This window comes from Carcharodon carcharias, chromosome 10 (assembly GCF_017639515.1).
Source record: "Carcharodon carcharias isolate sCarCar2 chromosome 10, sCarCar2.pri, whole genome shotgun sequence".
Taxonomy (NCBI): domain Eukaryota; kingdom Metazoa; phylum Chordata; class Chondrichthyes; order Lamniformes; family Lamnidae; genus Carcharodon; species Carcharodon carcharias.
In genome coordinates, this window is record NC_054476.1 from 54,752,953 (window position 1) to 54,767,435 (window position 14,483).

Here is a 14,483-nt window from a genome sequence, read left to right on the forward strand (position 1 = left end):
CTGTAGATACAGTTTCAGGGTTGAAAGAGTGAAGCTCTACATTGTGTTCTTAACAATAGGAAACCAGCAGCTTCATGTTTGGAGAATGCTGTGGTGGGCGCATCCAATCATTACTGGACTTCCTTGGTGATTAGTAATTTTGAGCCAACATGCAGTTGAAGGCTGCAAGTAAGGAGGCGATGAGCATGTTAGTCTTGACTGCAAGAGGGATTGAGTGTAGGATTAAAGAGGGGTGTGTGTGTGTATGTGTGTGTGTGTATGCACGTGCAATTCACTGAAGCCTTTGCCAGACCTCACATGGAGAATTTTTTGGCCTACTTATCTCCTTATCAAGGGTTACAATAGGCCTCATTGAAGGACTGGGGTATTATTCCATGAGAACAAAAACAGAATTATCTGGAAAAACTCAGCAGGTCTGGCAGCATCAGCGGAGAAGAACAAAGTTGACATTTTGAATCCTCATGACCCTTCAACAGAACTAAGTAAAAATAGGAGAGGGGTGAATTATAAGTTGGTTTAAGGTGGGGACAAGCAAGCAGTGATAGGAGCAGATAATCAAAAGATGTCACAGACAAAAGAACAAAAGAACAAAGAGGTGTTGAAGGTGGTGATATTATCTGAAAGAATGTGCTAATTAAGAATGGATGGCAGGACACCCAAGGTACAGCTCTAGTTGGGGTGGGGTGAAATAAGACTAACAGGGCATAAAAGGTATAGATTTAAAAATAATGGAAATAGGTGGGAAAAGAAAAATCTATATAAATTATTGGAAAGAACAAAAGGGAGGGGGAAGAAATGGAAAGGGGGTGCGGATGGAGGAGGGAGTTCAATATTCAGTCCGGAAGGCTGTAAAGTGCCTAGTCGGAAGATGAGGTGTTGTTCCTTCAGTTTGCATTGAGCTTCACTGGAACAATGCAGCAAGCCAAGGACAGACGTGGGCAAGAGAGCAGGGTGGAGTGTTAAAATGGCAAGCGACAGGGAGGTCTGGGTCATTCTTGCGGACAGACCGAAGGTGTTCTGCAAAGTGGTTGCCCAGTCTGCGTTTGGTCTCTCCAATGTAGAGGAGACCGCATATATATATATATATATATATATATTTATTATTATTATTCCATGAGGTTTGAGAGAGTTTTATGAACTACACAACAACCTTGAGAGCTTCAGCATGATGCCTGTGTGAGTTGCCAACATGTCAAGCACCTTCATCCTTTTCTCTGTTACCCACCAAGCTCCCCTACGCTCCTCCTCAATCATCACTTTTTCATTCCTCTCCCTCGTGTAATCATTTAGCCTACCCCTCCCCCATTATCCTGGACCAAATTATCATCTGTGTTCATATTCTGCCTTACCCCCTGTCCCTTCACTGTTGATGTGCTCATGCACTTCCTGGCTCTGACACCTTGTGTTCTTAATGCCAGCTGTACCCTGACTTTCCCCACCACCCTCCCCTGCAGAGACCATCCAGGACCCACCCATGTGTCTAGCACTTCTACCCTACCTGATGCAACTTCCAACTCTGACTGTGACTGTACCCTCTGTGTCCCAGTAGCCTCCTTCAAACCCTTATGACCAAATTCAAGAACTCATGGACAATGCCCTTTAGAGTGATGTCTCAATGATGATCACTTCCCAGGGAGGCCTTTCACTGCCCTGCAGAGGGACCAAGTATGATATGCTTATCCTTCTAAACAAACCCCAGACAGTCTGATATCCTTGCGCATACACCCTTCTAACATACCTGGTACAGCCTGGCTTCCTTCCTCAGAAATCCTGCTAACAGGCCCCAGACAGTCTATCTTCCTTCCCAGGACTGCCTCCAAACAGGCTCCGGACAATTTGTCTTTCCTCCCAGGACATCCTCTCACCCTTCCTGGCTGGTCTTCCCTCCCCTGTCCAGCCAGCACTCCACCCTTCTTCACTGATCCTGCCTCCCCTGTCTAGCCTTCGCACAGCTTGGCCTAGCGGCACCCAATCTCAGTCAAGAGGCTGATGTTTTTTAGCAGTCCCCAAGAAGCCAAAGCAGCAATTACTAACTTCAAAGTCGTGAAAGAAGTCAACCTCGCCAGGTGCCGCCACTTATATGCAGTCATAAATATGAAAGTTCTAATTTCTGGCTAGCGGGGAACTTAATTTGGAGGGAGCATTTAGTCCTGGTAAGCCCTTTTAATGAGCATGCATGAGGTGCTAATGTATGCAAAAGGGGAGTGTATTCATCATGCAAGGAATGCAACAAACAAACCCTGTTTGCTTGCAGCCTCCCTGGGATGGGAATGGAGGGGGGGTTGGGGAGGAGATGGGGTTTCCTCATTCAAAGGCACTCATTCCTGACTGAGGGACCCAACATTAGGAAAGGAGGCCCCCTGAGAGCCTACTGGTGACCCCATCCCCATCCCCGAATCTCGCCCTTACTCACCTGTGGCCTGGCACCCTCAATGATCCTAGGCCTCTCCTGAGTGCTTTACCAGCAGCTGCCACAAATCTCAGTGGCACTGCCGGCACTGGAGAGCTGCCAGCCTCTGATTGGACAGCAGTTGTCGGGTGGGAATTCTGCCTCTTTCAGTCTGGAATCTGAGGGAAGGCCTGGCACTGGCTAGTTAAGTGCCTGATGGGCACTTAATTGCGTTAGACCTTCCCCAACAGAGGAGACACGAGACCTCTGCCAGCTGTCCAACTGGCAGGCAAGACCCCCAATGCCAAGATTAAATCTCAACCCATACAATCTCTTTGCTTCTTTGATTTGTTTTATCAATTCCCCTTTTAATCTTCAATATTGAGTCTGATTCTCAATTATATTATTCACCTGACATTTTTCCATATACTCCCTTTCTCTGCTTCATCTTAATATCTCTTTCCCCATGCAGGGAGCTTTGGATTTGTTTGCCTTACATTCTCATGAGGGAGAAAGTTATCTTTCCTGTACAAGAACTAGTCCCAATATCCCAGGAATCTAAAGGCCTCCCTCCTACACCATCTTTCCAGCCATGCATTAATCTGCTCCGCCCTCCTACTTCAATACTCACTAGCACATGGTGCCACGGGTAATCCAGAGGTTACTATGTTTGAGGTTATGCTTGCTAGTTTTCTTACTCGGTCCCTAAATTCTGGCCGCAGTAGCACATCCCTCTTTCTACCTATGTTGTTAGTACTGATGTGGACTACGACTGATGGCTGTTCACCCTCCCGCCTCACAGTGGTCTGCAACCATTCAGTGACATCCTCGATCCTAGATTCACATCCGCAACCACAGAAACACCTGTTTATTCCTCTAACTATTGCATCCCCTGTTATTATTGCTTTATCAATCTTCCTTGTACATCCTAAGCAGCTGAGCAGACCTTGGTGCTATGGACTTGAATCTGGCTCCACTCCACAGATGAACCATCATTCTCACCAGTATTCAGAACTGAATATTGGTCAAGAGTGATGGCTAATCTGGGGAGTGGAGTCAGAACTGAATACTGGTTGGAGTGTGAGCTGCACACAGGGGTCTCCTGCACTACCTGCCTGTTTCTTTTTTACTAGATAGTGGTCACCAATTCTAGGTCTTTCTGCGTACTCTTAAGCTGCAGGGTGATCACATCTATAAATGTGCTATCCACAAAGTGCTGAATTTCACAGTGATGCCAGCTGCTGCTGAAGTTCTGAAACTCGGAGCTTGAGCTACTGAAGGTGATGAAATTTCCAACACATATGGTTATCCAGGACATGAGAAGTATCCTGGAGTTCTCAAATGGAATAATATCTGCACTGCACAGGCTTGCCACTTGCCTGGATGAGTATAGCTCCAACAGCACTTGGAAGGCCAACATCATCTAGGAAAGTAGCAGCTCACTTGATTGGCATCCTGTCATTGGCACCACCTCATACATTCACTCAGAATCAGAATTACAGAACTGTTACTGCACAGAAGGAGGCTGTTCAGCTCATCATGTCTGCACCGGCTCTCCAATTAATCATTATGATTTAATGCAATTCTCCTGCTTTTTCCATGTACCCTTGCATGTTTCTATTCAAATAATCAAGCAATGCCTCAATTGAACATGCCTCCCCCACATTCCCAGGCAATGCATTCCGGACACAAACCACACGCTGTGTGTAAAAGTTTTTTCTTACATCACACCTGCTTCTTTTGCAAATCACTTTAACTCTGTGCCCCCTCATTCTTGATCCTTTTACGAGTGGGAACTGTTTCTCCCTATCTACTCTATCCAGCTTCTTCATGATTTTGAGCACCTCTATCAAATCTCCTCTTAGCTTTCTCGTCTCCAAGGAGAACAGTCCCAACCTCTCCAATCTATCTTCATAACTTAAGTACCTCAGTCCTCCACCATCGGGGCAATGTGCACCACAGCAACACACCAAAGCTTCTTTAACAGCGCTTCCCAATCCCACAGCCTCTTTTATACCTGAATGAACAAGAGCAGAAGGCACATGGGAACTCCACCACCTGCAAGACTCCCTCCAAATCACACATCATCCTGACAAGGAACTATATCACCATTCCTTTATCATCACTGGGTCAATAGTATAGCACACTCAACAGCACTCTGGAAATTCCTTCACTACACATATTGCAGCGGTCCAAGAAGGCAGCTCACCACCACCTTTTCAAGGGCAGTTAAGGATGGGTAATAAACAGTAGCCTCCTCAATGATGGCCACATCCCATCAATGAATAAATAAAAACAAAGTTCCATTCAAACTCTGGAAGATTTATTTTAGCTCTCTGTAGTTTTAATTAAATGTCAGACATTATACAGATCTGGTTTCTAAGTCATAAAAAAGTTTCATTCAGTAAAACAAATGTCTTATTACTGAATGGATACCATTGTAGCAGTTGCAAATATGAGCAGTACAAATGATAAAACATTTATTTCTAACATAGAACATGTATACAATTTGTATAACTATAGAGCTGAACTTGTTAAAGCCAGCTCTCCCTGAACTGGAGCCACAGATGACTGGAAGCAGCAAAAATAGTTATTCTTTATAGAAGTATGCATTACAGATAATTTAAACATTATTTGTACTTCAACCTGGTTTCAGCAATTTAAGTTAATGATAAAGTGCACCTCAGTGAGCAAAATCTTTGATGCGAAGATTAGACTATCGGTAACAGTGTTGCTGCTATAGGAATTAGAGATTTAGCACTTGGCAGCCTCATGTACAACTGCTTTAATCAAACAGATGTAACAACATAAACTTAAACAATGCTTTATTCTAGATAGAGAACTTTTGTTTAAGTAGTAAACAGCTGAATGTAATTGTGCAATTATTCACTTAAGTTTATCCTTATTGGTAACATACCTTTTAGTGTTTGCCAGCAGGGGTCCTTCCAGTGCACATTCCAAGCCTGTCCTTCAATGTGTACAGCGTACGGAGATCGCCATTACAAGACTTTTGATGGAGTTCTTTATGATTTTATTAGTGCTTGCAAGGTTTACCTGGTTAAGGTAAAGGTTCATTTTAGTAAAGATGAATTTCTTTATAAGCCATATTTACTGTATAATCTTTAAAAATCTATTCCCCTATAAGATAGGAACAGGTAAAATATAAGTGGGCACAAGATTGCAAATTATTTTCATCTGACATGTGATTGTGAACAAAATGTTGTTGAATAACACCGGGATAGTTTTCATGATCAGAGATGAACTGTATACATGTATTACATGGAATCCAAGTGACTCAGTTCATAAAGCTCCTGCCTCTGAGATGAAAGTTCCTAGGCTCGAGTGCCACTCCAGGACTTGTTGGTCTTGGAAGAGGTGCTCACACAGCTCAAAGTAGGTTGTTAATCAGCCAGAAAATTCCTTCAAGGCTCTGCACCATTTTCCAAAGGGGAAAAGAATATGAAAATAAGCAAATCAAACAACCTTGTATTTTTTTTCTATTTTGAGTATAGTTTGCCTGCCAATATGCTGGCATCCAAATGTAAAGCGATAATTGCTTCCATGATGTTTTTATTCATCCTTGGCCCCATCCTTGCGCACCCCCCCCCCCACCGCCGCCGCAAATCTCATCCCCCACAAATTTTCTGTCTACAGCCATGATCTAATTGCATGGCTCCACTGGTTCGAGTGACTGAATGGCCTACACCTGTTCATATGCTCCTATGTTCATATTGTATACATATTATATTGCTTAACAAATGGAAAAGTTTTTTTTTTAATAAAGAAAGATACTGGATGAGGGAGCAAGGCTGTTGGAGTGAATAGCCTACTGTGATTCTAATGTTTATATCAAGCTGTGATACACCACACTAGGATATTAGAGCACACTACCACCACCAGTTAAAATATTTCATTCCTTGTGCTAAGTCTGAAACCAGTAAAGGACTCTTGTACTTGATGTGTAAACTAATTCACAGTGGATGACACGTCTTGATGTACATGTATAAAGAGAACAACTTTTGTTCTGGCAGAGCCTTGGGACGTTAAGTCTGTCTATCATTGCTGAAAATATTGACTGCTATGGGAGTGGCATCATTTGTCGGAAAGCTCTGTTTATCTCAGTTGGTCATACTTCCTTGGTGTTTGATGATGACAGTGGGGACATGGTAAGTAGAACGGCAGAAAAACAAGATGAAACAGTTTGTATCCATTACATTTAATGACTTGCCAAAGATTTGCCTACTTAAAATAGTTTGTTTTTTTTTGCTTAGCTTGTTTCTTTATAATAGACCACAAAAAATGCCACAGTCATGAGAATCAGGCAGAGTCAACATGGTTTTGTAAAAGGGAAATCATGTTTAACCAATTTATTGGAATTCTTTGAAGGAATCACATGTGCTGCGGATAAAGGGGAACTGGTGGATGTACTGTACTTAGATTTCCAGAAAGCATTTGATAAAGTGCCACATCAAATGTTATTGCAGAAAATAAAAACTCATGTGGTAGGGGTAACATATTGGCATGAACAGAAGATTGACTGGCTAACAGGAAATAGAGAGTTGGCACAAATGGATCTTTTTCTGGTTGGCAGGATGTGACGAGTGGTGTGCCACAGGGATCAGTGCTGGGGCCTCAACATTTTACAATTTATATAAATGACTTGGATGAAGGGACCGAGAGAATGGTTGCTAAATTTACTGACGACGCAAAGATAAATAGGGGAGTAAATTGTGAAGAGGATGTAAGGAGGCTACAAAATGACATAGATAGGTTAAGTGAATGGGCAAAGATCTGGCAAATGGAGTATAGTATTGGCAGGTGTGAAATCGTTCATCTTGACAGGAAGAATAATAAAGAAGCTTATTATCTAAATAATGAGAGATTGCAGAGCTCTGAGATTCAGGGGGATCTGAGTCTAGTACATGAATCACGAAAGGTTAGTATGCAGGTAATTAGGAAAGCTAATAGAATGTTATCATTTATTGTGAGGGGAATTGATTACAAAAGTAGGGAGGTTATGCTTCAGTTGTACAGGGCATTGTTGAGACCATATCTGGAGTATTCTGTACTGTACCGGTCTCCTTTTTTAAAGAAAGATGTAAATGCATTAGAAGCAGTTCAGAGAAGGTTTACTAGACTAATACTAGGAATGGATGGGTTGTCTTATGAGGAAAGGTTGGACTGGTTAGGCTTGGATCCATTGGAATTTAGAAGAGTAAGAGGCAACTTAAGCGAAACCTTTAAGAATTTAAGGGGTCTTGACGGTGGATGTGGAGAGGATGTTTCCTCTTGTGGGAGAATCTAGAACTAGGGGTCACTGTTTAATAATAACGGGTCGCTCATTTAAGACCAAGTTGACGAGAATTTTTTCTCTCAGAGGGTTGTGAGCCTTTGGAACTCTCTTCCTGAAAAGGTGGTGGAAGCAGAGTCTTTAAATATTTTTAAGGCAGAGCTAGATAGATTCTTGATTAGCAAGGGGGTGAAAGGTTATCGGGGTTAGGCAGGAACGTAGGGTTGAGGTTACATTCAGATCAGCCATGATCTTATTGAATAGCAGAGCAGGCTTGAGGGGCCGAGTGGCCTACCCCTGCTCCTAATTCATATGTTCATATGAGAATTTTAATTAACTTAATTGTTTAAGATTTTAAAATTGTGTCAATGTTTATTGGAATGAATGTGCATTAGTATTAAATAAAAATAATTTGTACACCGGTGGCACCAACTGCATATAGCCTATTTGACTATTTCTCCATTCATACCCATTGTACATGATATGTTTTCATATGGATCTTTCATTAAGTTACTAATACTGATCTTCTTAGAGTCCCTCCAGTGTCACAGACATGCAGCAGATTGTACACATATGGAAAGCGGGTATTTTTACTGTGATACATTTCCCTGCTGAAGAAATTACTATACTATGGGACCGAAGGACGTCAACACATGTGCAGGTTGGACCTAAATGGCAGGTAAGGAGCATTATACATAATATTTTACATCTTAAACTTCTTCTCGTGAAAATTGTATATTCATACTCTGTTTAAAATCTTGTACAGTTCGGATATCACAAGGCAGTATGCCAAATCCACCTTTTGTGCTGTGAAGTAACCCTACTGCTAAATCTCATTTGCACAAGCCAATTGCCATTCACCATTATGCCCTCAGCAAGACTACTCATTATTATCTTCTCAGCAAAATTTAAAATAAATCACATTTCAGTAAGTGTGATACAAAAACACTCCAGTGCGCTGTCTCAGGAAATAAGTAAACAAATAAGACTGGATAAAGATTTTTTTGGACTGCTGTGTATTTCCATTTTGTTTTATTTAGAACTTTAGCACATCTAAGGCTGTGGATAATATTTATTATATTAGTTTCACTTTTTTGCAAACCCCCCCATAACACTTTCTAAATTTCTGGGTGATCAGACACTTATAACTTAAGTATGTCATTTCCTAAGTATGTTTATTTTTACATTTAGGACAAAGCCAAGTAAGCTTCAGGGTTGCAAATAGCTGGTCATCATAATCAGTCAGTGGTAAAAAATTTGGATAGAAGAACTGATTCTAGGTTCCTGACGGAGAATAGCACTTTGAGGGCAGGGAAGTAGTTCCAACCTCTTTCTATGAAGGCAACAAAATAAATCTGCAAAAAATCTATTCTGGTAAAGGATCTCTTTTCTTAATTACATACTCTGCTTATGCCACTTTATAAGCTATTGGATCATTCCAAAAAAAAGAGAAGAGCCAATAATCAGCAACATTCATTGATTACATAAATTTCTACCAATTTGTGCTGTACCTTTTTACTTTTCTGCAGGGTAAACTCTCTGGGCTATGTGGAAATTTTGACATGAAAACTGGCAACGAAATGAGGACCCCAGGTCACATGGAATCACCAAACCCACAAGAGTTTGGGAATAGCTGGACAGTTGTGGAGGTAAATAAATATTAGGGAAACTAAAGCTCCTGGATCACCAGGGTTTGGTTGGAGTATAGGGAAAGTGTCTGATTGCTGGATGAGGTTCAGGATTGAGTTTGGTTAATTTTGATGCCTCCAGACCATAGAATAATCTGTCGATATCACTATCCAATTTCACAGAAGGCTATCTAATCACTGAATAAATACTTGCACACCATTATTTAGATTATAAGTTACAGAAAAGAATGTTAAAAATAACAGAAAAGCAGTAGCAAAGGATTATATGGCAACTCACTTTTAAAAAATCTGCAGCCCATGGTCCTTCCTTGGGTTTTCTACTGATAATACAAAACATGGACTAAATTCATAATTGTATTTGTAAGGTAAATGTCATATGTTGGCAATCTACAGACAAGACATATCCACATATCTGTATGGATAGCTTGAAGATCTTGCTTTGGTAAACAGCATAGATCAGTCCCATCCTCTCTCCTGAAGGGCAGATTTTTCAAATACTGCTCCTCTTTAAACCATACCATGGTATACCACTTTGGATCTATACGTTGGTGGTCTCTTCAGCTTTTGCATTGATGATCTTGCTCCTCTAACCCAAAGGGTGTTGCCAAAACCACTTCCATTTTCCCCAAGCATTGTGAGGGTCTCTGAACCTCCTGATATGTTGAAAACAATGAAAAAGTCTACTACACACAAAATCCTGACACTATGGGTAATTTTTTAACCTGACCAGTCTGTAGGGAAGCCATGGAGATCAGGTCAGCAACCCAGTTCATCTACCACCCCCCATTCCCTCCCACCCAATTTTACTTCAATGGAGAGTAAAAGCTAATGGGATGTAAATAGGTGGATTTGGTTAAAATTACCCCCTGAGTCAAAGCACACGTACATATCCACATCGATCCATTAATTCAAAGATTTCAAGGTGCATGTCCCTTTAAATAGTGCTCTAAATGGCCCATTTCCTGCCTATTGGTAGGTCAGCAATTTTGCCTGAAAATCACATTGAATTCCATCTTTGTTATAGGGTCACTAATTTACAAATTGCATCTGTTGGAAACATGGGTGAATGAGAGAAAAAGATGAGACAATATCTGAGTCCTTTTCAGGATCCTAGACAAGATGGTCACAGGTGGATTGAGAGTGTAAATATCGCAGCAAATTAAGTCAGCAGTGCAATTTTGAAGTCACTACCACTTCTTTATGACATGTAGAGTGAGTTAGAATTGGCTGCAGCATATCTATAATTTGAAACAAAAACAGAAAATGCTGGAAAAACTCAGCAGGTCTAACAGCATCTGTGGAGAGAAAAACAGAGTAAATGTTTCAAGTTTGTATGACTTCTTCAGAGCTTTAAGAAGAATCACATGGAATTAGCTCTGAAGAAGAGTCATAAGGAGTTGAAACGTTAACTCTGTTTTCCTCTCCATGGATGCTGTTAGAACTGCTGAGTTTTTTGCAACATTTTCTGTTTTTCTTTCAGATTTCCAGCATCCGCAGCATTTTGTTTTTATCTATAATTTGAGTTTCTTTCATATTCTTTGAAATTTCAAAAGTAGTTTCTCTGAGTTTAGCAGTGTACAGTTTCCAAAATTGTGTTTGAATCCAGTCTAAAAAAATATAGTGAATACATCCTGTTTGCCTTATTGGTAAACTTTATAACAGTTACTCAATTTTTTTCTAGTGTACAAACAGCCCTGATATCCGTAATCCATGCAATGTGAACCCACTCCGGGAGCCGTTTGCCAAGAAGGAATGTGGAATATTATTGTCCGAGGTTTTTGAGCCCTGCCACCCAGTGGTGAGTGCTGATCCAAACAACAAGCTTTTTCTCTTCATTTGTTCCTTACACTTTGTATGATGGGAATGTGCATAGGACAAATACATTTTTGCTAAATTCACGTCATTCTCCCACATCTACTGTTGCTGCATTATACTGTCTTGTTTTTCCCAAATCCTTTCAGTCCAAGAAAGATGGGAAAAATGACAAGGAGTTCTCAATAACTGACACATGTTCGCTTCCATTGCTTCTCTTAGAATCAAACAAAATGCAAGAGGGAGCTGTCCACCCAATGCATAGCAATAAAGATTGAACTACACAGTCCACACAGAGGAAGTTGGGATTAAACTTTGCAATGTTCTTGTCTTTGCACTGACAGAATAGGGATTGTCACATTTCATTGGTTATTTTGGACAATTCAGATTTCTTTTGATGTATCCTCCAGCTGCTCAGTGGTCCCTGACAAAATGCATTTTTATGTTGATGTTGGATACTCAGGGAGCACTAGAAATAATTCCCATGTTTCAAGCTGCCTCGTGGGAATCAGGATAGGTCAGGCCCTGTTTGTTGGCACAAAGGTTCACTTCCTTTCCTTTTAGTAATGTGCCTGCAATCTGAAACTCAGTGAAAATTGGTTAAATACTCAGATTATAGTTTATTGATTCATTCTGTAATTTTGGGGTGCCTGTTCGCTTCCATTGCTCCTCTTAGAATCAAACAAAATGCAAGAGGGAGCTGTCCACCCAATGCATAGCAATAAAGATTGAACTACACAGTCCACACAGAGGAAGTTGGGATTAAACTTTGCAATGTTCTTGTCCAAGCTTGTCCAACCCACAGCTGCATTGCAGCCCTTAAAGCTCCTCTATGTGGCCCCCGGAACAATTGTTGAAAATGCTGGTGCGACATGTCAGTGAGTTTGAAGACTTCTGCAGGGGACTGCTCCTCCAATCACAGCCTGTTTCTCTAATCAGCGTATCAGCAGAAAATGCAGGAGAGAGACAGGCTGCGATTGGAGGAGCAGAAAACACTGGCAACTGCGAGCGTGTGGTGGTATAGCGAGACACTCAGGAGTACACACGGGGCCTCCGCTCACCAGGCTTCCCCACAGCGTTGGCTGCTTTTCCCCAGCTCCTGGTGCCCTGACCCAGCTCTGGCCTCTTTTCCCCAGCTTCCAACCGCTTTTTCCTGGTTCCAAGCACTTTCCCCCAGCTCTTGGTGCCTTGACCTGGCTCCTGGTGCTTTGACACAGCTCTGGCCGCTTTCCCCCAGTTCTCCCTGCTTTACCCTTTTATTCCTCCCTGGCCCCCCACAGTTCTCTCTGCTTTGCCCCAGCTCTCCACACATTCCCCCAGCTCTCGGTATAACCCTAGGTGGACACGCGTGTTCAGGCAGTGCTAGGCCTCAGGCCTCACTCCAAGTTCCCCCCCTGCTCTCATCACTCCTACTTTCGTCACATCTACAAGCCTTCCCCCTCCCGCCAGCTGCTTTATTGAGTGAGTGAGTGTGAGAGTGGGTGGTAGATTGAGGGTGAGTGGGTAAGGATGAGAGTGAGTGAGGGTGAAGGTGAGTGAGTGAGGGTGAAGATGAGTGAGTGTGAGGGTGGGTAAGGGTGAGTGAGGGTGGGTGAGAGGGTGAGGGTCAAGGTGAGTGAATGTGAGGGTGGGTAGGTGAGTGAATGTGAGAATGGGTGAGAGAGAGGGTGAGGGTACGTGAGTGAATGAGGGTGAAGGCTGGTGAGTGAGTGTGAGGGTTGAGGTGGTTGAGTGAATGAGGATGAAGGTTGCTGAGTTAGGGCAAGGGTGTGTGAGGGTAGGTGGGTGTGAGAGTGAGGTTAGGTGAGAGGGTGAGAGAGAGAGTGAGTGAGAGAGTGAGGGTGCGTGAGTGTGTGTGAGGGTGGATGAGTGGGTGAGGGTGGGGGAGTGAGCAAGGATGAGGGTGGGTGGGTGAGTGAGTGTGAGCTGGGTGAGTGAGTGAAGGTGAAGGTGAGTGGGGGATGGTGAGGATGTGTAAGAGAATGAAGATGAGTGAGGGTGGGTGCAGATGAGCGTGGGTGGGTGTGAGAGTGAGATTCATTGAGAGCATGAAGGTGAGAGTGGGTGTGTGAGTGAGGGTGAGGATGGGTGACAGTGAGGGTGAGTGGTTGAGGGTGAGGACAGGTGCATAAGTGAGGATGTTTGAGTGAGTGTGAGGGTGGGTGAGTGGGTGAGGGTGGGTGGATGTGGGGATGAGGTTGAGTGAGAGAGTGAGGGTGGATGAAAGAGTGAAGGTGAACATTGTTGAGTGAGCGTGCGGGTGGTTGAGTAAGGGTGAAGGTTGCTGAATGATGTTAAGGGTGGGTGTGAGGATGAGAATGGGTGAGTGAGAGTGAGGGTGGGTGAGTGAGCAAGGTGAGGGTTTGGGTGAAAGTGGGTGAGTGATGAGGGTGAGAATGGGTGAGTGATGAGGGTGAGAATGGGTGAGTGATGAGGGTGAGAGTGGGTGAGTGATGAGGGTGAGAGTGGGTGAGTGATGAGGGTGAAGGTGGGTGAGTGATCAGGGTGAGGGTGGGTGAGTGAGTGAGGGTGAAGGTGAGTGAATGGGTGAAGGTGAGTGGTGATGGTGAGGGAGTGGGTGAGGGTGGGCGAGTGAGTGAGAGTGAGGGAGGGTGGGTGAGTGAGCGAGGGTGAGGGTGGATGTGGGTGAGGTTCATTGTGAGGGTGAGAGAGAGTGAGTGATTGAAGCTGGGTGAGGGTGGGTGAATAAGTGAGGTTGATTGAGCAAGGGTGATTGAGTGGGCGAGGGTGGGTGAGAGAATGAGGGCGAGGGTGGGTGAGAGAGTGAAGGTGAGTGTGGGTGAGAGTGTGTGAGTGTGAGAGTATGGGTGGTTGAGGATGAGAGTGTGAGAGTTGTCTTTATTTATTACTCATTTTTTAAAAATGCAATTTATTGCTATGACATTTGTTTGCTGAGCAAGTTGTTTCTATTCATATGGCAGCTTTTTAAAAAATTCATATTTAATGTTGTGCCAAACCTTATCTTTCTGAAATTGGCTCATTGGTCCCCCGATTGTGAGAAAAATTGAAATGTGGCCACCCACCCAAAAATGTTGGACAAGTCAGAGCTTGGCTGGGATTTTCTGATTCCACTCATCATTGGGATCATCAAAAGTTAATGGACTTTTGGCTGGGCCACGGAATCTCTCGTGGCTGGTCCTGCCACAATAGGGCTAGAAAATCGCGGCCTTTGTCTTGTTCTGGTCACCCCTTTGGAGGTCTGCCCATGGTGGATACTGGATGAGTTGGCATGGAGGGTGTAAGGGCAAAGGATGGTGGGTGGGGGTAGTAGTTGGCTTGAGTTGGCCGGCATAGGGACTGTAAAGGACCTTGGGGATGAATG

At 43.1% G+C, this 14,483-nt stretch overlaps 1 protein-coding gene across 1 annotated transcript in view; it reads left to right on the plus strand.

Moving 5' to 3' along the window:
* otog (otogelin) overlaps positions 1-14,483 on the plus strand; it is a 346,092-nt gene that overhangs the window by 181,694 nt on the left and 149,915 nt on the right. The window contains exons 22-26 of the mRNA XM_041196645.1: positions 5,314-5,452; positions 6,421-6,555; positions 8,212-8,358; positions 9,209-9,328; positions 11,010-11,126. Of these exons, the coding sequence (XP_041052579.1) occupies positions 5,314-5,452; positions 6,421-6,555; positions 8,212-8,358; positions 9,209-9,328; positions 11,010-11,126 (658 nt within the window). The remainder of the gene's footprint in view (positions 1-5,313; positions 5,453-6,420; positions 6,556-8,211; positions 8,359-9,208; positions 9,329-11,009; positions 11,127-14,483) is intronic.